This window comes from Mustela erminea, chromosome 15 (assembly GCF_009829155.1).
Source record: "Mustela erminea isolate mMusErm1 chromosome 15, mMusErm1.Pri, whole genome shotgun sequence".
Taxonomy (NCBI): domain Eukaryota; kingdom Metazoa; phylum Chordata; class Mammalia; order Carnivora; family Mustelidae; genus Mustela; species Mustela erminea.
In genome coordinates this window covers 33,439,535-33,464,020 of record NC_045628.1, presented here as the reverse complement: position 1 = coordinate 33,464,020, position 24,486 = coordinate 33,439,535, and the positions used below count along the sequence as shown (strand labels likewise).

The 24,486-nt window shown below is 38.7% G+C and overlaps 1 protein-coding gene across 10 annotated transcripts in view; it reads right to left on the bottom strand.

Moving 5' to 3' along the window:
- The window catches only part of KLF12 (Kruppel like factor 12), a 436,672-nt gene that overhangs the window by 108,144 nt on the left and 304,042 nt on the right, over positions 1 to 24,486 (bottom strand). For all 10 annotated transcript variants that reach the window (XM_032315078.1, XM_032315082.1, XM_032315084.1 and 7 more), the window contains one exon: positions 2,555 to 2,690. In XM_032315078.1, the coding sequence (XP_032170969.1) occupies positions 2,555 to 2,690 (136 nt within the window). The remainder of the gene's footprint in view (positions 1 to 2,554; positions 2,691 to 24,486) is intronic.

Sequence of the window (24,486 nt, the reverse complement as noted above, 5' to 3'; positions counted from 1 at the left end):
AAAATCACCAACAGCAATATGCATTAAAGAATCAAGGAGAAACTAAGAGAGAAGCAGAAAGACATACACTGAAAGTTAACTTCGGGTAAACCTAAGTAGAGATTTTTTTTTTTTTAATGTGTCTAACAAGGATTATATATTTATTTGTCCCAGAATAAAATTTTCCTCAATGTATTACTTTAAGTTTTGAAATACACCCATATTTAAGAGGTCTCGGCAGAGCATTCTTTTTGCTTCATCTAACACTATCTTCTCACTTCCTGGTGTTTACATATACACACTGCGTCTTGAATGAGACTTAATTAACTATTGATGGGTCCTGGCGTTCTTGGGCTTCCCAGGTGACGGCTCAGTATTCTTTACTAATCGTTTAATGAAAACACTTACATGAATAATGAATTTGGCATTTCCCTAGATACACAGGCAACTTTTGAAACAGTAATAAAGGCAGGCATATGCAGTTATACAAGCTACTGTGCCTTGAAAATGTTTTCACAAAGCAAGCCTGAGAGGTTAGGCTGAAAATGAGGTTCCAGTTCTTGAGGCTGCTATTAAACATTTCACATTAAAATACACTACATATTATAAGCACATAATATTAAAAGCAAAAAAAAATAGTCATGTTTAAAAAGTTAATGTCATTATATGCCGAGTCCCAAATAAAGTAAACATAATTTAGATTTTCATAATTATAGTTCCCAACTTTAAAGTCTGAATTAACAAAAAACACACCCACCTCTGTAAACACACACACACACACATGCACACACATACACATACAGACACACACACACACAGAAATTATACATGTATTATAATGATATAGGAAAATAATATGACTAAAATGTCTTTGAAATGTACTATTCATTTTAGGATTGAAGCCTGTCATCATTTAGACTAATTTTAAAGATGGATCTTAAGATTTAGGTCACACAAAACCATATTAAACTGTGCTGATCACTGAATGAGCAATGAGGTGACTCAGACTGCCATCATTTCAAACATGATTTCAGCAACCCCTTTGATTCCATGCCTATCCTGGCAAATGAACATTTGCTTTGGAGAAACTAAGTGACTATAACCAGTTATTTGAGTGAAACAATGCTTTTTATAGGTGGTGAAGTACAAGAATATTACTGGAAACAAACACGACAGGTACTGTTAGGAAAAGCTCTGTTTTGGGAGTCAGAAGTCCAAACTTTTGTCTTACTACTACTTATTATAGGACTTTGGAGGAGTCATTTAACTTCTCTGATTCTGAGTGTTTTCATTTGTACAATTAGAATAACAACATTTTCCACACATTAATTTCCTAGTTGTCATATACTACACACTATTATATAAATAATTATAATACTAAGTCCATAGTCAATTGAAGCCTTCTATGTACCAAAATTCTGTGACTTGATTTTTATATCTTATTACTATATTACATCCTCATACCAGGCTACAAGGTAAGTATATTGATTTTCTTATACAGATGAAGAAACATCTCAGAGTGCTTAAATAACTTGCCAAAGTCACATAACCATTAGAGCTTATATGTTTCTGACTCCAAATTTCATTTTAGATCCATTATATCCTATTTCCCTTAACATACCATATGTATTTGTATGTGTGCACAGATATATATCACATAAATATATACTATGTATGACCCATGGAACATAGAAACATATTATTCACTTTACACACACACATATGCTTTAAATTCTAAAATGTCAGTCCTGTGTGTGTGTGTGTGTGTGTGTGTGTGTGTGTGTTTTAAAGATTTCAAAGACTAAAGCACAGAGCAGAGTCACAACTTAGTCAATATTTGGGAAAATGAATTAAAATATGGAAAGTGACTAAGATCATTTTCAGTGACCCGATAACTCACGTGCTAGCAACAGCAGTGGCGATTTAAGTCCTACTCTTATGTAAGATTATGTTATTAAAAATTATTCCAGAGAAAAAATATACAAGGACTAGCCACCGGTTCGATTCTAGATTCCGAATCGACAATGATGGAAAAGCAACTATCTTTGAATAACAAGGATGAAATCTAACTTGATGGCCCGGATATAAGGAGAGAGAAAAGATCTTTTCAAAAATCACACACGATTCTGATTTTTCAAAGTGGTGAGACATCAACTTCCAAATTTAACATTTCAGAAAAGCTGTTCTGCACTCTCCTATCAAAACAAGATCATCATACTTGCCATATTTTATTTCTCCCGACTGTTGTAAATGAACGATAACAATGAGGGCAGTAATTGGATGGTGACATTCAAAAAGAACAATGTATTTTTTTCAGAGTTAAGGAGTAGAGGTAGGAGGTATTAGCAGAGATGCACAGACGCCTCATTTCTAATAGACGCACAGATTTTCAACTACGCAAAATACTTCATGCCTAACCTGCTCCCAGAGAACGTAAGCCGGGGCGGAAGGATGCCGACGCACGAGCCCGTCGCGAGCGAGAGGGGCAAGTCCCGGGAACAGGAGGTACTGCTGCTTCCATTACCCACTGCACACCTCGGCGAGTCTCATTTCATCCTGAGAACGTGGTACTTACTCTTGTACTGCTCTGGCTATGGAAAGGGCCGTAGATCCAGTCTCATTAACGCTATCTAAGGTCACATTTGGCAGGTCATCATCGTCACTGTCACTTTTACTCTGTCTGGGAGATAGGCCTCGGGGGTCCATTTGTGCTGGGGAAAAAAGGCATATATAATGAATTAAAATTAGTGTGCACAAAGTTCACCTCGTCCTGGACCAACATCAAGCACGCCATCTCTCTCCTATGCCTATCACGCACAGGGAACTCTCTAGAAATCCCAGGAATTCATGAAAGTGGTGCATTTTATGCACTGAGCATTTACGGACTTTTTTTTTTTTTTTTCCTTGTTCATTTGATTTACAGAACCTCCGTCGGCTCTCCACAGTTTCAGGGGACGATTACAGAAGACGAACTATAAAATCTACAACATTACCAACTCTTGAGTGGTCAGAAGCTGATTAGGTAGCTCTTGAACTACTCTGCAGCCCCCTGGCTCTTCTTTCTTGCTTCTGCGGCCAGAGTTCTGGCCATTTCACTACTGGTTAGCGCTTCCCTGGAAGGTGGAGAGCCAAGGGAGAGGTTTTCTCTGCCTGCAGCTCTCATAATAAGCTTAAGGAAGAACAAGGTTTACAAGACGAACATCAAGTTTTAGGTATTTTTCATACTTCAATGAATACTGTCTCACAGTTCATTACTGTTCTAAGTAGAGATCTAGAGCACACAAAAAGGACAGTGGCTATGTTTTATGTGCTAGAAAGTGTTCATCTCCATTTCGATTTCATTGTTCAGAAAGGCATTTCCAGATACAATTCTCCTCCCTCTGTAAACTTGCCAACAAAGCAAGAAATAGCCCGATGGTCTGTGACCCCTGTGGACTGAGACCATCAGATCCTTTCAAATGAAAGGATTGCCATCAACATTTAATATGTGAATGCATATTTTTAAAATTTAGATTTCATTTCCACTTCCTCCTCCCAGTGAACAGTTTTAGTATCCACCGCCATCTAAGATTTCCATCAGCCCTCACCTCAAGCACAAAATAAGCACAGCTTCTAAATTAAAAGTATTGCACAAGCTACGCAATCACATTATTAAAATATATGACTTCAGCCTCAGCCAGCGGCAGCCAGACTGTTGGCTCTTCAAACCTGCCTACAAGAAATTTCTAAAACCACCACTGCTTGCAAAGGAAAGCAAAATACACTTAAAATCATGGTTACGATGACATCTGGGTATGCTTATAATTTTTTTTCTCAAATCATTTCTTTATTATTATAAATTATACATTAGGTAGAAACACTGGGAAATGGTGATATTTTACCTTTTTTTTAAACCCACAAAAAGACAATTTCTCGTGATTCTACCCAATACGTAAAATACAAAGAGAAAAATCAAGAGAGTTTCCACATATTTCTAACTAAACTTGGTCAGGAAGAAACTTTCATCTGTTGAACCCACTGCTTTAGTATACTTGACATATATTCTGTCTGTAAATATAAACATACCAAAATGTATTTTTTAACAAAGAAGTGCCTCATAAATGTTAGTTGAAAGAGAAAATCATTCAAATAATCTAAAGCAGTGGTCCTCAACTGAGGACAAAATTGCCCCCCTCCCCCCCAGAGACATTTGGCAACGTCTGACTTGTCACAATCTGATCTGCAGTGACTCCACAGAAAGGAAATGCTCCTGGCATCCAGGGGGCACGAGTCAAAGACGGTGCTAGACCTACCACAACACACAGGATAATCAGTCCCCCATGACAGAGAATTATCCAGTCTGAAATGCCAAAAGCACCCAAGTTGAGAAGCTATGATGTAGAGATTTAACAGTCTGGGCATACAAGAGTGTCACATCTTACGACTTACAGTTGATGACATGTTGTAGTTTCAAAGTCACTAGCCAATAAAGGAAACTGTATATTGGATTGTCTATATTTTCTGGCCTTTCCTCAAATAAAACCAGTCACCGTCCTATGACTCAGCATTCGCTTCTCCAAAAACGCAGCATTCACTTTCCCAAATGCCAAGAATCATGCAGGGACACTCATTAAGAGTTTTTGAATGTTGTCTTTGTCTGGCACAAAACACTGTTTATTTTCCATCTGATCTCTGAAGAAGATTCCCTAGAAGACGGATGTTGGAGAAGCGCTTTATAGAGGACGGTAAGCAGGTCCACAGCATCTGATAACAGGGAGCTACTGAAGCATTCAGTCACTCCAAAGGCACTAAACGCACCAATTCATTTAAGATTTATTTTGACTGTGGGCAATGGCAACTCACTCAAGCCAACGTTATATTAAACAGAATGTGCTGGAAAGATACCGAGCAGCTCACAGAATAGAAGGTAAAGATGAACAACTATCCCTCCAAGAGCACAGCACACAGGAATGACACAGGCATTTCAACCAGGAATTCATAGATAGCTTCTTTTTGGGCAACTCTATTGTAGAATGATTTATTTGACAGTCATTCATGACTACTCAAATTCTGCCAAGAAAATGAGTATCAGATCTATCTAGGCTTCCAAATCACATATTGTGTGGTGTTACATATGCCTGTAAATGTCAGCAACTTAACATTTAAAGTTGTTGAAACATCATGCACTAGGACTCTTTTGCCAAGATACCAGATTAACAAACAGCTAAAGAACGGAGACTATCGTGGTGGTCCCATTTTGTCCAAGAGAACTAGAGCTTTCATGGATAAGTAACACAACTCAGAGAAGACACAGGCAGTTAACCAATAAGCAATCTGGCTCTGAGAGCTGAAGTCTAATTGTAATAATGATTCCAAATAACTGGTGGGAGAGTTGATGATCTAAAATATGTTATGTTTATATCTTAATGAAAGTTTAAAATATGTTAAATATGATATCTTTTTTGATGTACTTTTCAGGATCATCATAATTGAGGATTTCTTTCCAATATTTTCGATAAATATTATGAAATACATCTGCTACCAGCATGCTGGGAAACTCTTTTTACTCATACCTTCAGCCAAGCTGAGGAAGTAATTAGAAAGGCTTTTTAAAATCTGCATTGCTGATTAGGTCAGATGATTAGCTTATCTACATACTTGCATAACTCTACTCTATTTTTATTAAATGTGGGATAGGAACATCTCCCCTAGTTAACCTCCATTAGTCTTTGAGTTCCTCAGTCGTTTCAGAAGCAACTGATTCTCTGGGGGCACCCATTCAGAGAAAATGGAAACATTACCTAGGCACCAGAACTAAAAACATCATCTACTTCCTAAAGAAGAGCAGCAAATCAAGTATAAGCATCTGGAAAGAATTTATATTTGAGATTTTGTTCCTTTTGAATGAGAAAGGGATGAGAGAGCTTTGGGTATCCCAGCTCATTGCTGAGCGGGGTGGGGGGGTGGGGAGAGGGGGCCGGGCCGCAGGGTGGGGATGATGATACTTGGTAAGTTTCATTCTTGTGTGTTACAAAATCCCTGTGAAGGTAGAACACCTGCAGTTGAACATATCTACTCTAATTTTCAAATATGTACATACAATAAACTGTTCCTGCAAAGATCGCTACAATGAATCATGTCTCCAGTTACCCATCCATGCCCTCATGTGGCTGCATCCCAGGATGACTCCAGACCAGGCTACATGACTTGACGTGGCCAGTGGACTACCAGCCAACATGACACAAAGTCAAAAGCTTGAAAAGCACTTGCATACTGGGTTTCCCCTCAATTGCTCACTGTTTCTAGAACCTCGCCACCATGTGAAGGAACCCAAGAAGCCTAAAATACATGTTGCTCTGCTGGCAGCCGACCCCGACTGAGGTAAGTGACTCATTTGAGCATGACCAGTCACCTTCTCACTTCCAGAAGACTACAGCTGTGTGAGTGACCACAGTGAGACTACCATAAGAGCTGCCTGGCTAAACCCATACCAAATTTTTGGCTCACAGGACGATAAGCAAAAAAAAAAAGAAAAAGTTACTGTATCAATCTACTAGATTTGGGGATGATTTATTCTCAGCAATACAAAATCAATGCACTCTCCCAGATCCGTTCGGAGATTTCAGGCAGTGATGTGGAAAACTACTACAGTTATGGTCAGCCTGTCACACTCCTCTCTATTCTCCTCCCAAGAGGCAACCTGACCTTAGGCAGCATAAATTTAAGTGGGCCGTCAATATAAATATGGAAACTAAAAGTCACATATTATATTCTTTATTATTTACTTCTCAATCCAAAAGATTCAAAATGTATTGACAGTTATTTTGGCTTTACAGGCACCTTTCTTTGGTCCTTGTCCTGCCTCAGTCAGGCTTCTCCTGGAAGAGGCCATCATTGGTATTGTTACTTGGGTGAACAAAGCTTTTCTACCCCTATCCTCAAGCTCGTAGCTGAAAGGAGGCTTACTTATATGGGGGGTTCTTCTACTCAAAGCCAGATTTCGTATGTTTGCCTCTCTTCAACTCACCAGGCATTTTCACTTTACCTTCCCTCACACTATCAGCAGACTGACACAAGACACAGCAGCACCCGTGTCCACCTCAGTCTGGGCACTGCCCAAAGATTAAAGGCTCTATCTTACGTAAACTGGCCCATTCAGCTCTTCTTCAAGGAAAGGAAGTCCTTTCATCGGTCACCATCGGAAATGCAAACAGTGTAATGATCTATGAACATACACGGAGGCTTTAAGACTACCACATCCTAGCCAGAATGACTCGCAGACAAGTTTGTGCAATGCCTTTCACCTTGACTCATTGGGGCAGGCGGGGTGGGGGGGGTGTCCACGGTCGGAAGGGCATGAGGCAGCCGATGGGGCAGGGGCTGCGTACTACCAGCCTTTCTTTTCTCCTCAGGTCCCAGTTAAAGAAACCCTGGCTTCCAGGATTGCTGCTGCTTTCTTCTGGACATGAAGAACAGGGGGAGAATGGGGAGGTATAGGGAGAGGGAAAAGGAGTATATGGTGGTGGGGGGCAGGGAGAATGTGCAGGGGAACATGCCTAGCATCACAGAGTAAAAGAGTCATCTTCCATCACCTTCCAGCAAGAATTGCTCTAAAAACGACAGCTGCCATGTTTAAGAGAAAGACAGAGCCCTGGCTTCAGAGACATGGGTGGGACGTCAGGCCGGGTCCCTTGCAGCCCCTGACCTTGGGCGATTGTTCTCCCACCCTCCCCTCCGTTCCTCCTCACCGTTGGGGGTTTGAGGGGTAAATGAGATAAGGCACTGAGAGCACTTACTACCCGCCTGGCGCCAAGGAGCGTATCACCATTCAGTGGCGTCTGGGCAGGAAACTTAGTGCCGCTCGCACCATCCCTTCTAGGACACCGCTGCGAAATCCTTTCCCATCCCCTGGGCTGTTTAAATTAGGCAGTTTTTGTTTGAAATGTACCTAAACTGGAAGCACCATCACCGAGGCAGAATATATACTGGATGATATATAAAACCACTAGTCCTCTTGATCCAAACATTCATTTATATATTCAGCCGACAGAGATTTACTGGACAACTATGAGGAATCAAGCACTCTTCTGGGTGCTGTGGAGAGAGCTGTGAACAAGGCAGATACAAACTTGTGCCTTCAGCCTGGGGGTCGGGGGAGACAGATGATAAAAGATAAATAAGAAAAACATATACGCAGTCAGATAATGAGAAGGGCCACAGAGGAAAAAAGAGTGGGGAAGTGGGGCTGGGGAGGGGGGCGCTGGAGGCTGCTGAGAGGAAGGTGGACAGTTCAGGAGCGGGGTGGCCAGAAAGGGCTCGTGGAGAAAATAAGAGCCGAGGGAGGACCTGAGGAGGCCGGCGAGGGGCGGGGGCGTGGGGGAGGCAGAGGCAGATTGGAGAGGGGGGTGCCTTCCGGGCACAGCAAACAACAGGGCTAAGAAGTCCCAAGGTGGGAAAGGGTGTTCTGTGCCCAAGGAACCACAAGGAGGCTGTTCCGTTTCTGGAACTGAAAACGGGACAGCAGAGGGCATGAGGCCAGACAGAGGAAGGGGTGCACAGTACATGCGAAGACTCTGAGCTTTTTGCTCAGAGGGGGAAGGGAAGCCATCTGGGAAGAATCAGCCCAGCTTCTGAAGCACTAGGGGAGAGATCCAGCTAGAGGGACATGCGGGAGGAACATCAGGGACATTAATATTCTCTGAAAATCTCACTAGCTTGTTTTCTCTTTGGCCACCTCATGCTGGCTGCACATACAGCAATCAATGAAAACTCAGGGCGTTACCACCCGAAGACCTGCAAGGTATGTTCTCCATAATATAGTCATAAAATACCTACCCTGACCTCCTTTGCTTTCAGAATATCAATTGTTCAAATAGATGCCTGATTTTTCTAGCCTATCATGATCTTTGATTTTACTCATTAGTAAATAAAATTTAACTCAGAGTAGGGTGAACTCCAAGATTAGAATCAGCTCTCCAGGGCCCCACGTTGCTTACTGAAGAACTAAAATCTGTTTTTTGGGGCGCCTGGGTGGCTCAGTGGGTTAAAGTCTCTGCCTTCAGCTCAGGTCATGATCCCAGGGTCCTGGGATGGAGCCCCGCATCGGGCTCTCTGCTCTGCGGGGAGCCTGCTCCCCCCACCCCCACCACCCCCTGCCTCTGCCTACTCGTGATCTCTGTCTGTCAAATAAATAAATAAAATCTTTAAAAAAAAAAAATAAAATCTGTTTCTTACTTTCTTTACTTTTGCTACTGCTAATGAAACTGTATGCCTTTGCACAATGGCAACTGTGATTGTCTACATAATCCCAAATGCAGGTTTAAAAATGTAATCAATTATGTAAATCCTGGGATGTTGGTACTGTGTAGATATAATAGGCAATTTATTCATTTTTTCCCAATTCCTACCCACACACTTGACAGGGTAATGGCTTCTGCTCCCATTATATTAAAAAATAACCTCATAATGTTCTTATAATTCTCTAGTGCAAGTACCGCATCTCAGTTATAATGCTACTGGACCTCTCCACAGCTTTCAAGACTGCTGATTATCTCTCTTCATTTTCACTTCCAGTCTCTTAAAATTCTCTCCTCCCTTGGTTTTGGGATGGGCACATTAAGGCCTGTGGGCCTTGTCACTGTTTTTGTAAATAAAGTTTTATTTGACCACAACTCATCTGTTGTATCTCTGGTGGCCCTTTAGAGAAAGCATTTATTGACTCTACTGTACACTAATTTTCTTGGGTGAGTTGGACCCTCCCCCCCCATCCCCTAACCCTCTCCCCTCCCCCAACATCCTTCCCTTCCTCTCTTTTACCTTTCATCTCCTCTTTCTGCATGCATCTAAAGTTTCCTTTTCCCCTTAAGCTTCCACTACTTACCCTCTTCTGCCTCTTTTTAATGGTGAGCTTTTCATTAATGGCACACAATCCCACAATTCTACAGTCTCAGAGGAAATGAATACCAAATTCGTGTTCCCAGCTCTGATCACTCCCCTCAACTCCAAGTCTCTTATTTCTGGCATCCCGGTCCATCAGAACGTTCCAAAGTCATTTCAGACTAAACCCAATTCTTCTCTAGAGTCTTGATTTTACCCATCATTTCCCTCGTCACCCAGATTCATTAATTTCATGGGTGAATTCACTCATTTCATTTGTACCCCTTACATGAGTACGATTCACCAACTATTGCTAGTGCTTTAACCCCATGATTTTTCTGGAACTCCTCCCACCCCTTTTATACTACTTCTCAGTGAACTTTCTCAAGATACTGCTAAGTACATTTGTCTCATAGAGAATTTCTCCAGGAAATGAATGGATGCAGGGCTTTCCTCAAAAGATTCCTTATCTAAAAACCTTGAATTTTTCCCACCATCTAACAAATAAGGTTCAACAGTCCTCTCCAGCTATTCCTGAATTCTTTTTTCATTGGGAACTCTGAGGAGTCTTACACTCAAGGCTCCTTCCCTAATCCAGCTATATCTGGCTATTTCCTTCCACCCTCTTTTAGTCAACAAAATCTCCCCTTCCTGCTGAAGGGCACCTTCCTTCATGAAGCTCCCTTTCATATTCTAATGCAACGCAATCTTTTGATTCCAAAAAAATCCATACTTTGTATTTTATATATTTTTATGGTACCCATGCATAAGTTTGAATTATACTTAAGCATATATTTATTTTATATGCCCGATTCTGTCTACTCCTTGAGTAGGAAAGCCATATCCATTATACTCTCGTACACAGTAAAATATAACATTGGCTGATGAAGATGATGGTAATAAATGCAGGTCTCTGTTTGAAATGGTCACAGTGGTTCTCAGTTGGCAAAAGATTCTGCAATATAATGATGAGAGCACCTAGATCACATTTTATTTTAAAAATCACATTCTGGCTTATATTTTAATATTAACATTGTGGGGAGGGGAGTTACAATCATTACAGTTCTACGACTCAGGAAAGTCCTAGATAATTATATTTTGGGTCTGAAAAAGCCAGTGAATGACATAGGAACGGAAATTTTATTCGCTTTTTAGCTAAATTAGATTTAACAGGCTTTTCTTTCCTTTTAGGAAAATATTTTAAATAGTTCAACATACTTACCATCTCTAGAATATGAGTTACTGCTTGGAAACTTCAGTAAGGAATTCAATCATTTAATATACAGCTTAAAATGAATGTTTGTTGAGATTATCACAACAGCAACGAGGGTTTCATTTTTCTAAAGAATCATGACTAAAACTATTTTTCTTGTTTCTAAAAAGAAAATGAACACAGATTTGCAATTGTCTTGTGTTCACTGGAAGCACGTCTTCGAGCACAAAAGGCTTTTGTGATTAAAGAGTTCATAAAATTTTCCATTAATAAGTGGGCTTTTACACTATGCTTGGTAACCTTATACAACTCTCCCGAGTCAGCTAAGAGCCTTGAACTCTAGGAACCCTCTGAGATATGACCACGCCACTATTTCCTGTTCCTTTCCATTTTGTCAATTCATTACAACTGCTCAAAACCCAAGCTAACCAGCCCCGATTGATTTATTCAGAAGTGAATCCACTTTAAGCAGAGATGATTTTAAATACTTAATAATAAAGTGATTTTGTGGTGAGTGCATATGGTAAATAATGAAATCACCAAACTCATTTTCATGTGTAATGCGGAGAGATGATTTTAGGCAATAATCCACGGCCTTTTAATTCACTTTTCTAATTTCACTTGGTCTTTTTGCATTATCTGTGTTTTCTGGTCCATAGACTGGATAAAATGGAATCTTTCAAGACATAGACTGACATCTGCTATAATAATTTTAAGGACCACTGAATCATGGCCCTTGTCTTAGGTGCCGTGGCATGCAGGAAACAAAAAAAAAGGTGGCACACAGAACTCCTGTGGCCCATTTAGAATTAACGTTGCTGTTGCCCCTCTCCCTCTTCAAAGAAGGTGTTCTCCATGCCTCATTTTAGGATATTCTTAAACCAGCAAAATTAAAAGTATGTCCTCATATGTAATAGTGATCTCATGTGTCCTCGCAGAGACAGGCAGTAGACCCTTGGAATTCTTGAAGACGTGTTCTAAGAGCATAAAAAATCCTCACATCTGTGAATTATGCCCACAGGCCATTGAATCTCTTTATAGTTTTCAAGGTTGCTCATGATGTCTTTTCATAGCCACTTCCGGCCTCTTCTTAAGAATTTCTCTCTCTTGGCTGCAGGAACATGCACACTTGTCCTCACACCCTAGAACGCATTTCCATCTGGAGGTATAGATTTCTTGTGCATATCCCCACATCCCATTAAAAGAAGATTATGGAAGTTTTCTTTCTCGTTCAGTGGGTAATTGACACGCCTCCCCCCCCCCACACACACACACCGTTGCCCACAAAGAGCTCACAAGCCTTACTCTGTGGGGCCACAAGCAAAGGGCACAAAAGCAGCACTGAGAAGAATCCTGTAGTTTGGAGGCTCAGTCTCTCATGTCCCTGTGACTCTAACCTGTAACTGAGCAAAATATCTGTAGTACCTACCAGACTTCTGGGGGACACTTGAGAAATACAAATCTTAGATGTTATACCTGTGAATGCCAGTAGAGGCTACTCTTGATATCACGGAAGGAAAGTTTTCTTTATGAGAGCAAAAGTCGGTGCTGACCCTTCTCTTTCCAATGTGTTGCTATGGCGTCATCCTAACCCGGGGTGAATAAGCACTCAAAAATGACCTGTAAAGATCTTTGGGCCAAAAAGCAAGTATGGGTACATTTTTTTTCTCTGTTTCCAATCCAGGTTGAAGGACATGCCAGTTCCTGGCCTAATTTTATGCAAATTGCAAAGAGAGAAATTTGCTTTGTAAAATTGGATTAAAAGTATTTTCCATATCAAGTCTGTCTGGGATGCTTCTGTAAGAAATGATAATTCTGTTTGTTTCCCTCAATCCCTAAGAGGGATTCCCTAAGAGGCATTGTCTGTTTTCTGACTTGTTTTTAAAGAGACGTTATTTTGATACTTTGCTAATCACCCTCCTTCCCCTAGAGAAGATAAATTACCTAAGTCTCTAAGAAAACTGATGAGGTCCTTACACCTGGAAATGGAATCCTACTTCCTTTGGCTTCAGGAACATCTGTCACATTGGGGCTCCTTTGCCCAGACCCTTTCCTGAGCTCAGAGATGCAAACCCTGGACATAGGTTAAGGAAGGAGCCCTCACAGGCAGCTGGTGCAGTCTCCGGAAACGACTCTGGAAGAAGGAGGCCAAAACTGTAATTCTGCCCAGAGTCAGGCCAGGGGACATGAGTGTTTCGAGAACACTATATAATATAGGCTACGTTGAGAGAGGGCATAGGAAGCACACACTAGTCTTTTTGGCTTTCTTAACTTTAAACTGGGTTTACAACTAACTTCTCTATGAATAACCGTCTAGGTTCTGTAAGAAGAGACAGTTTCTGAATATAGGAGCTATCACGGAGAGTGAGGTCTGGATGATGCTACAGGTCAGTATATTTAGGTAATAAACCCAAGATTTGATGTGTTTTCTTTGAACATGGTAGTAAAGAAAAAATTATTTTTTTAAATTGGTAAAAACCAGTAACATTTATGTTAGAATACTTTTAAAATTGATAGTGCCCTAATAATATGCATTCCGAACATCATTTACGCTGATTTCCGTAACCAAAGCTGCCAAGCCACCTCCTCAACACTAAACATGAGCTGTCCCTGAGGCCAAGCACGGATCTGAGAGGCCAGGATGGTTCGTTATAATCCATGCACGTTCACATGCTAATAAGAAAGAACTTCCTTGGTGTCTACCACATTTATACCATCAATTAAATAAGATGTCAGAGGCCAAAGTAACTCTTCAGCATTTACATTCCTTTTTCTCTTTCAACCATGCCAAATCTTGAAAATGTTTTCTTCCTATTGTCTCTCACACCCAACAATGTACAATGTGAAAGATAAATTATGAAGAACCATTCAACAAAAGTTCCAGTATTTTCTTTCTCAGAAACTTGCTTATAAAAATTGAGGTAAATTATTTATAGCTCCTTTCATGTCACTTTTATGAAAAAAAAATTCCCTCACATATATGGAATTCTACACCTATTTATTCTCTCAAAAGATTAAAAAAAAAAAACCCTTAACATTTGCAGTATTTCTTTCAGGTCATTAAAAAAGGTAAAATATTAGAGAAAAAGCTGACTTTTTTTTTTGTTTTATTTTACTGTTTGTTTCCTTCTTCCATAGTATCCTGGTGTATCTAGAGTTTTTATGCTTTAACTACACAGATATCAATTAACAATGAATACAGTTTTGCCCTTTTAAAAGCTATATAAGAAGATCATATTCTACAATTATTTTCATTTAACATTAGAGATTTATTTACATTCTTTCATTTAAAATTTTTCTAAAGTCTAAAGTCATTCTGTGTATCTATTCTCCTCCCAACACAAGGAGGATTTAGCATGTGATAACCACCCAAGGAACATTCCCACCTTCCCCATGTTCTTATTCATTATAGTTCAGAATTTTGATTCATGTTTCACCACCAAGAGTTAATTAAAATTTATTTCCTTTTGCAGATATGATTCAGGGCTGGACGCCAGCACCCTGAGATCATGACCTGAGCCGAAATCAAGAGCTAGCTGTTCAACCACCTGAGCCACCCAAACACCCCTACCTATACTTTTAAAACCAATTCTAAGCTCACCTTTCCATTTGGGTTCTTCTTCCTTTCCCCCCCCCCCCCAAAAGCATATTCTTTAGATCTTTCAGAAAATTTGTGTGGGTGGTAAGCTCTTAGTCAATATATGCTTTAATTAAACTTTATTTTACTGTTGATTGAATTTACCTGAGAACAAAACTCTAGGATCCCTCACTCAGTCCTCTGAAGAGACTACTGCATTGCTTTCTGGCATTTCTTATTGTTGACAGTCTTCGTTTTTCTTTAACTCTTTTGTAGGTAGCTGTTGAGATTTTGCTTTATGACTCATGCCTGACAGTTTCACTGCTGTGTGTCTAGATGCAGATCTATTTTTACTGAGTCATCTATATTGTAAGATTCATGGCTTCCCTAATTTTCCAAAATACCCAGACATTTCTCTGAATATTGCTTCTCTGTATAACACATCCTATCTACTCCTATTTTATAGATATCCTTTCAGATAAATTTTGGAACACGTCAATTCATGTCTTGCATCTTTTCTTCCATGTTTTTGTCAGTTTTTTCACTTTACACTGTTTTCTGGGCAAAATTCTCAGTACTGTCTTTCAATTCACATACTCTTCCACTAGAATTTTTCAACATGGGGCAATTGCCAAAACAAGAACTTGGGAATTATCTATATTTATTTTTTCCTTTGTCCTCAACATCCATTTGGGCAACAAGTTCTACCTATCAGATTTCCATTCCTACTGCCTCTGCACCCACCTTTAGGAATTCTCGCCTGCCTTCCTATGATACTCACCAGCTCACAAGCTTTCTCTGTCTCCCTGTAGCATTCACTTACTACAGAATTGGCCGACAAGAACTCTACCAGAATGCACTGTGTTCTTTCATATTTCTAGGATTTTTCACCTTTTTAAAATAATTGCCTTTCCTTCCTCATATTTATGGGGATAATGCAAGTAAACATTTTACTGTGAGAAGCATCCTTGTCCTGAATCATCACCAACCCCTCCCAAGCACTGAGCTTTGTGCTCTTTCCTTTGTGACCTACCTCTGTGAGTCTACACTTATCTGTGTTATAGGACGCTTCTCAGGAAAGCTACTTTGCCTCTTCCATTCACTCAACTATGAGCTTCCTCTGGGCATCATCTGTGCACAGTACAGAAGACGGCTGAATGATAAATGTGCACTGAATCAAATGCATAAGTAAATAGAAAGGAAAATACCGGGAAATTCCTGGATAAGGCAAAAGGTTAAAAAAATGAGGCTTAAAGTTTTTTTTTAAATAAAAATATTTCAAATGTTCTTATTACTGTTCAGTAAGAGTACTGGTAGTTCAAGGTTTTTTCCAAGGTTTTGATAAAAGAAAAAAAAAGCAAGAAAGAAAATAAACGGGTGCTACAATCATCCCATTTGTTTAAATATTAAATATGAAAACTTTCCCCTATTTAAATGGTATAATATAGGGAATAAGTTTATAATGAATCAACTAATTTCAGTCAGTTTATTAAGTCTGACAATTTCTAGGTAGTATCCTTTTTAAAATGTGAATATATATGAACACATGTCTCTGTGCATGTTCATGTGTAAATTGATACATTCGTGCATAAATAAGGCATGGTACCAAGCTCTTCTTTGAGCAAACTCTACTATGCCCAGACATGGCCACTGTACCTTGTACCTTACAAAAATGCAAGATCTCCCTAAACAAACCACCCATTGGCATATAGTAATAATGTGGCTGATACTCCTTACATCTCCTCTGGAATAAGATATGGTACGAGTAATCTTATCAAGTAGAATATGAGCCCATGATGGCTTGTGCTTGCTGTCTGTAAGGATAATTCTACTCTTGATGTTTGCCTTAATTAGAAATACAGAGCCCAACACTGAAAAATAGCCATAAACCATCCAATGGCTTATTTAGACTTGTAAACTGAAAAAGCTGTCATCTTCCCTTTATATCAGATATGTAAGACTATACAGTTAAAACTGGTTTAAGTTATAATGGAAAGGGGGGGCATTTTTCAGTGTGAGGGGCTTGTGATGATGATTACTATAAAAAACGATCGCAAGTGGCCAAGGAAGGAAAGAAACAGGCCTGTCAGTAGTTACTTTACTTGCAAGGTGGATAATGAGATAATAAAACACGTAATTGGAGGTTAAACTACCTTGATTACTGTAGATTATACCAATGGGTACAACAATGCCATTAAGCAAGCAGGGCCTCACCAGTTAGCGCTCATTTGTAGGATGATGAATCCATTGATTCTATTTCATTATAGCCATGACTTTGAGAACGTGTTGGAAAATATCTGCTATCCCGTATCACGATGCCAATCAACTTTGGACAGCATATAAGGTATTTTACTCTTTGACAAACGCAAGAACATGAGAACTACAAAAACACAGAAAAGATACTATTTGAGACTCCGAAGAGAAACGCAAACTGGAAAATGTGAGATCTTACTATGAAGCTATTCTCTGTAACCAAAGACACATTTTATGGAATTTATTTTCCAATTTTAAAGAAGGCATTTTGGAACATCTGCTATATAAGCTAGGATAATTCTAAAACTGTAATGTTATAATGATTATTAGCTATTGGCTAGTGCTTGGAATTTTATTGAACTCATTAATCTAAGAAAAATAAATATAATTATAACAGTGATAATAAATGCTGGCTGTGTTTTTACTTTGTGGTTTCCACTTGTGTTTTTCAGAAAATAACCACTACCCAAATGAGGCAAGATAGAACAGGCACGTCTGTGTTGTATATGTCTGTCCAACCAATTCTCGGCTCGAGAGAGCTCCAGGCAGAGACCAGATATGTCTAAAAATGACACAGATGTCAATCCCTGAAACTCAGTGAACCACACTCTGACAAAATTTCCCTACACCTACAAATGTTTAACCTACAGCTTAAGGCTGTTTTTAATGCTGCAAGACGCTGGAGAAATGGAAATACATAATACGGTACCATAAAGCTGATATTTAGCAACATAGAATTACTTCATGCAATTTACAGATAGAAAGACAGATACAGATATACAAATTTCATATATCACGAATTTTAAACCTTGACAATAACATAAAATGATTTAAAAATACAATATATCTAGTTCGAAGAAATCTGGAATTGGATCAACACTGACAAAATTTCAAAAAAACAAAAAAAAACCTGACAAATTTTCTACATAAATAAGGCACACCCCTTTAAACATCAAGTCCAAGTATGGCAAATGGGTTTAGAGTACTAAGAAATGTTGATTTTACTGAAGACTCTATCACTAAGAAGCTCTGTCCTTACAAGGAGTAGAGGAAGTAACATGGGTCTCAGTTTCCTTCTCTGTAAAAAAAGGCCATAACACCCACATGTCTGTTATTGTTAAGACTTGAAGATGATGTATGTAAAGCACAGAGAACATACAGGCATTCGATAAAGGTTAATTATTTGAATGATTTTTAATAAATATCTGTATTAGATTTATTACATACTTTCTTTGTTGCCTACTTCAAATAGACTGACCATAATTTAACCTTTCTTTCATTGCTAATGGTCATTATTTCAAAAGCAATTATTGTGGTGTAATAAAGTATTATCTCCAAGGACTAAAGAGCTGTGTAAGCCTATTTACTCTAATCCCAAAAGACCTTGCTATGATTTTTCGAGGTCTTATTTTAATAATAATTTTGACACCTTCTTTGTTAGCTGTCACTTTTTGCTCTCAGCCTACTGACTAAAGGGAGTTTCATAATTTGGGCAGGGGGCATAGCAGAGAGGTGGTATCGAGCTTTTGTAGCCTAGTAACGCAAAATCAGTAGATCTGTTTTCTGATAGTAAGGAAAAATACAGAAAGTGAAATGCTCCACAATTTTTGCGGCTACTGGGAAAAACATAAAAACATCTAACGAGACAACATTCCAGGGGACCCAAGTTATAAAATAAAAAATGGAGATCTACTCCTCTTGGCTCCTTTTCCTTTGCAGATCTCGTTCACTAGTTTCTCTCTATGCACAGCTGGAAAATCATTTCCTGAAGGAATGTAAGAAGTATATCTAAACTAAGAGTTAAAAGGCATTCTTTTTCAGGGCAAGGATCTCCGGCCCTCTCCTGTAAGTGATTCCTAGTATATATCATGCAAACAGTTTGTGTTTCACACTCTAGGCAGTGAATGTGTGTGTGAGTGCGTTAGAGCCTACAATTCAGGGAAAACCACACAATCTTTCATTCTTTATGTACTCTCCATCCTCAGCCCTCATTGTTCACTCTCTTCCTGGTCTGGAATACTCCTACCTCCTCTGAGTAGCAAAATCTTATGCTTCTTTAACTTTCGACCTCAAACGCCACCTACTCTACCTTCATTATAACATATGACTTCCTCTAGAGTCTAATTCATGTTCTCCGAGGATTTACAACCTAGGTCTCTAGAAGGGTTCCTCTGTTTTAAAGGGCTGTGTGTTTATAGTGGACTGATTTAAAACACCCACTCCTGACAAAGGCCACACTAGAGATGATGAGGGAGCCCTTGGATGTAGCGCGGAGAGACAAAAATGCAATCACAAAATTGACAATTCCTTCTAAACACAGAAGATTTGAAACGACTCAGACAGAGCTCTTTTCAGATTTGTGCTTGGGTTTGCTTCATGTACCTTTAAGATTAGAGGTCTGTGGAAGGAAACCAAATCTTTATTTTATGGCTGCAACAAATAGGCCCACCATGGGAAATATGTCATTTATTCTTTCTCACAAAGAGACATTCACTGCATAGTGCAAATAAAAGTAGCATTTTCCCTCTACTTAAGGTTCGTTAGATGAAATTTATGTTTTTAAAATGCACTGCAAACACCAAAATCTGATTGTACCATTATCAGCTTTTAAATCAAAACAGCTTGCTATCTAGTAAGGACAGGAGAACTGGTCGATTTATTTCATAAAACTTTATGTACAAAGAGACAGTGTCTATGAACTTAATGGAGAGAATATAGAGTCTGGAGGGGTAATTTTTATTACAATTTATAGTGGGATTATCCATACTCCACAGTTTTCAGATTTTATTGAGATTTTATGGTACTATGATGCTGACGCAGTTAACTGGAGTAGGGTAGGAGGCATAATTGTTTCACCCTGACTGGGAAAGGAAATTGGTGTTACTGTTATATAAGAAACCTATACCAGACTCTATTAATTGCCTGAATCCAATCAAAGTCATTATTTATCCTAGTTTCATAGGTAAAATATTTTACCTGAGGGTTGAAAGGATAAATCAGAACTATAATTTTCACAAGGCAATATCTTTTCATTAAGACCCTTTCAAAGTCATAAGAATACTTTTCACCCACAGGGGTTCAACTCCAGGGACGATTACAATCTAAATCATAGCAAGCATCTGTAATTTACCACCAAATATCATTCTTCAATATTAAGTCCCATGAAATAAAACAGAAACAATGCACGCAAGAATGCCAGGGAATTACAGATGGCCCAATGACATCAAACAGTTAACAGCTGGAGGAACGGTTTTCATTCATTCTGCAGACACTTAGTATTCACTGTGTCCCGGACACTGATAAGGCAATAAAACAATGCATGATATAGATATTATAATATAATTTTATATTACATATTATGTATTGAGCCAAATATATTGAGCCTACACACACACACACACACACACACACACACACACACAGAAATAAAAGTTCATATATTGCCTTTTAATGTAGTATTTCCCTTTGTAGGAAAAAAAAAAGACATTTCCCCCCCAGGTCTTTTGCCAGAGAAAGAAAGGGTCTTCCAGGAAAAGGAAAGTCTATGGGTAAAAGTAGAAGAGTCGTCATGAAAAGCAATGGAAACTGTAGCTGGGACACAAGACGTATTTGGTAAAACGGCAACAGACTGGGATGGAAGGAGCCAAGCTGAGGATATGAGGAGCCTTGCTGGTTATCATGTTACGTTGTTTCATCTCCTTTACCATGTAAGAGAAAGATCCTTTTAAGGTTAGAGTTTAGGTCTAACCAGTGTGGCAGACCAACACTGCCACAGCGTTCCTAAGCATCTCATGTGAAACATTGTACCTGTACCAGACTACCTTAATTTACTAATTTGTTCATATCTTCAACCCATAAATATTTATTGAGCATTAACTAATGTCAGGCACGATGCTATGTGTTGGAGAAACAGTAGCTACTGAAGCTTGCAGGGATTTGGGGAGATCCCAATATATTTTAATCTTGGAGTAGAGATTTATAACAATGTATCCTACATATAGACATATGTTTATGTAAACTTTTTTTTTTAAGATTTTATTTGACAGAGAGATCACAAGTAGGCGGGGGTGGGGGGAGAAGCAGGCTCCCCACTGAGCAGAGAGCCCGATGTAGGGCTCAATTCCAGGACCCTGAGATCATGACTTGAGCCATAGGCAGAGGCTTAACTTAACCCACTGAGCCACCCAGGAGCCCCTGTTTATGTAAACATTTATAACACTTACAACAACTACACTTTTTGTCAACAGAGGAGCTTACTCTCCCACTGTCTTTCTTTCCCCCAGGAAACAGAAACCCATATATCATGAGATTGTCTTTCTAATGCTACCCTGTTTCTACTGAACCTCCTTCTCGTAAGCCCCCAGCTAACTAAGGAGGTAGTTCTGATGAATTCTCCCAGTTATTCCAGTTTCACCAAATTCTCCTATTTTCTGTCTTTCTGAGTTCTTGCTAAGTGGAAAATACGTCTCCATTTATCCTTTATTTTTTTCTCAATGACATTCAGCAACACTTGTTAGCTAGCCCACAAGTTGGCATATATGTTTCTATTTATCCAACAAACATAAACCATGGTTTAAAAAAAAAAAACAAGAACAGATACACAGAAAGGAATGTTTTCTTTCTGCTAAACAGAAGTAACATACAAATATACAGGATGGAAAGTGGGACAAATGAGTAGGAGTTAGACATTTGTGTGTGTGTGTGTGTGTGTGTGTGTGTGGTCCAAGTTAAATATAGTCTTTTCTAAACACACACACACATATATATATACTTATATATTACAAATATATATATGTATATATATATATACAAATATATATATATATATTTGTGTGTGTGTGTGTGTGTGCATTTCATATACTAGAGTTCTAAAAATGAAGCAGGTAAGTTACATTTCAAATTTAGGTTCAAGTAAATAGGGCATATTCACTGTACTGCCTTACAACCCTAAACTAGCTAGTGGGGGAAATCTGGAAGCCATGGGAGAAACTAAACTACCGACACTTGCATTGCTTTAAAATTCTACCACTAGATGGCAGTACAAAGACTGTCATTTTCAACACAAGTGGCTTAATTCCATAGCACTACATTAGTTCTAGGAGAGGAGACTGGGTGAGACACCAGAGAGAAAATGGAGTGGAGAGTCAGAAGTAGGTAGAATGGTGAGGGGTGGAGGGACACAGAGAAGGCCAACCAGGAGAAGGGAGAACATAAGCAAATGGAAGGAAGGTGAAGAGTGAGAAGGCAGAGAAAAAAGGCGGGGCCACGGCGGATCTTCGAGAGGGAAGGAAAGGGAAGACGCCGGAAGGAAAGGGAAGACGGAGGGGCTGAAGCAAGGGTGAGAACTCCAATGTAGCCTTTTTCAGGTTTTCTGAGCAGGAACAACAGCAAGAAATGCATAGTTCAGCATGACTCAGTAGACACTCTCTCTCTCTCTCTCTCTCTCTCTCTCTCTCCCAGTACCATATTTGCATGTATGTCACTAAATAGGTTGCCGAACAAAAGTTTCACTATGTAATACTTATTTCAGTGATATACTTAGAAAAAGTCTCAATTTTATTTAATTTCTTTCAAATTGCCCATTTTAAGCTACCAAATCGATTTTAAGATTCAACAGGAAAAAATCCCAGAGTATGAACAATATTGTTTCATTATACTGTAAACTAAAGCTACCTTTTAAGTGGAGTTTTATTTTTAAAAAATCTCCACAGCTGGGATCAGGGGATACTCTTGGCCATAGGATCAAGGATTATTTGTTGAATAAATTAATTAACAGAAGAAAAAAGATGGTGGAGCCACCAGGTCATGAAAAACACACGAACTGACCAGTGATCAGGGCACAATTCCCTCCATGTAAAGGTGGCTGGAAAAAAAAAATCAAGTATATGATGGTGACTCTAAATTGATAGCTTTTCTTTTATTTCTCAGATAGACAACTATCAACTTGTTCTTTTCTAAAGAACACAAAGTAGAATACCAGTTAATGAAATTCTCCACTAACAATGGAAAACCAGCAAAGAGAAAAAGCTGAGAAAATAGTTCAATAGTTCAATAGTTTGGAACAAAAAAAGAGTTAAGGGAATAAGAACAAATAGGGAACAGAAAGCGCAGCCAGAGAGTTGTAAATAATTAAGAGGCCAATTTACAATAATGCTAGCAATGATTCTAAGACTGAGTTTCCCTCTTGGATCTTAGAGTCTTCCTTCTTTCATTTGCTCCTATAGGTCTTAAGACTCATTGGATAAAATGCTCATTTGCTGTGCAAATGCTCATTTGATACAGAGATGCTAGATTTCCAAAGGTCTCTCACAATGTGTATATATCTCCAAATATCATCAAAATAATTCTATAAATACCTGCAATTATTAGGTAAAGTAAAAATTTCCTTATGGCATAATAGCACCTGTACTATGTGAAATTTATATGTAAGCAAGAACTAAATTCTTATATTTATTATTTACAATAACTATCTCAGGTGTGGTGAAAAATGAATGTAGCAACTACATCAGAATATTTATTAGTAAAATATCACTTATAAGCATATATTTATTTATACATAAATTCAATCTTTTTTTAACTATAGGAGGAACTTTCCCAACAAGTTAAACTGGTGTGGTGGCTAACAATTTACAACAGAATGAATACAGAGGCCATTTTGTTAAACTCTTATTTAACTACTTTCTCTAATAAATAGATTTTCCAATCATCTACATCTTCTCCTTGAGTAATATCTACTTCTGAGTGAAGTATCATCTCTCTCTAAATGTGGATTCCATCTACTGTCCTTATGTTCTTCTTTTTCTCTTTTTTTGTGCTTTGTACTTTTATTTAATATTTAACTGTGTGTAGGGGGGAAGCCAATTAAACTCATTCTTTGACATTGTACAGTTTACAAGCAGCTGATCTAGAATTTTCTCTTTTCTGCTAATTCTCTCAGCACAATACAGTAACTTCTGTCTCCTCTCTGAGCCAGTTATTATCATCAAATCTTTGAACTAAACCAATTTATGCTAGATGAAGCAGAGAAATTAACAAATTGAAGGTATTGCAGATGAACAAGAACTCAAGAAGCCAGTGTTTTGGAGGAAGATATTCAATTTCTTGTACATGTCCAGAAGTGAAAAGACACCAATAAATATCTTCTCCTTGTTGCAAATCAGGTAAATGCAAACAAGTGCCCCATGCATCTCTCCATAAAGTATTCTGAACTCTTATTTAAAACTCCATTTTTCATTAACCTTAGCTAAATGGCTTTCTCACTCTTTAACAAGTTCCTGCCTTTGCTTTACGATGATAGTACTGAAACACTCAAGTCCTAGCAAGTCTGTAGTTCAGAAGTGTAAACCCAAAGTCAGCAACACTCCAGTCCCACTTCCCAAAAGGCAGCATTAAAAAAAATTTTTTTTAATGAAAGAACATAAGTAAATGGTTTATCAACAAAAACCAAATAAATGGAGGCCTAAAATGTCAACTATATTTGGAAATTCTCATAATTAAGCATAAGTCGAAGAATAAATTTACCAAAGGAAGCTGTAGTAGTTCAATGACTCCAAAAGTAAAGACAACCATACACATAAGCATAGGTCGGCTGCCTGGGACTATCCTGCCG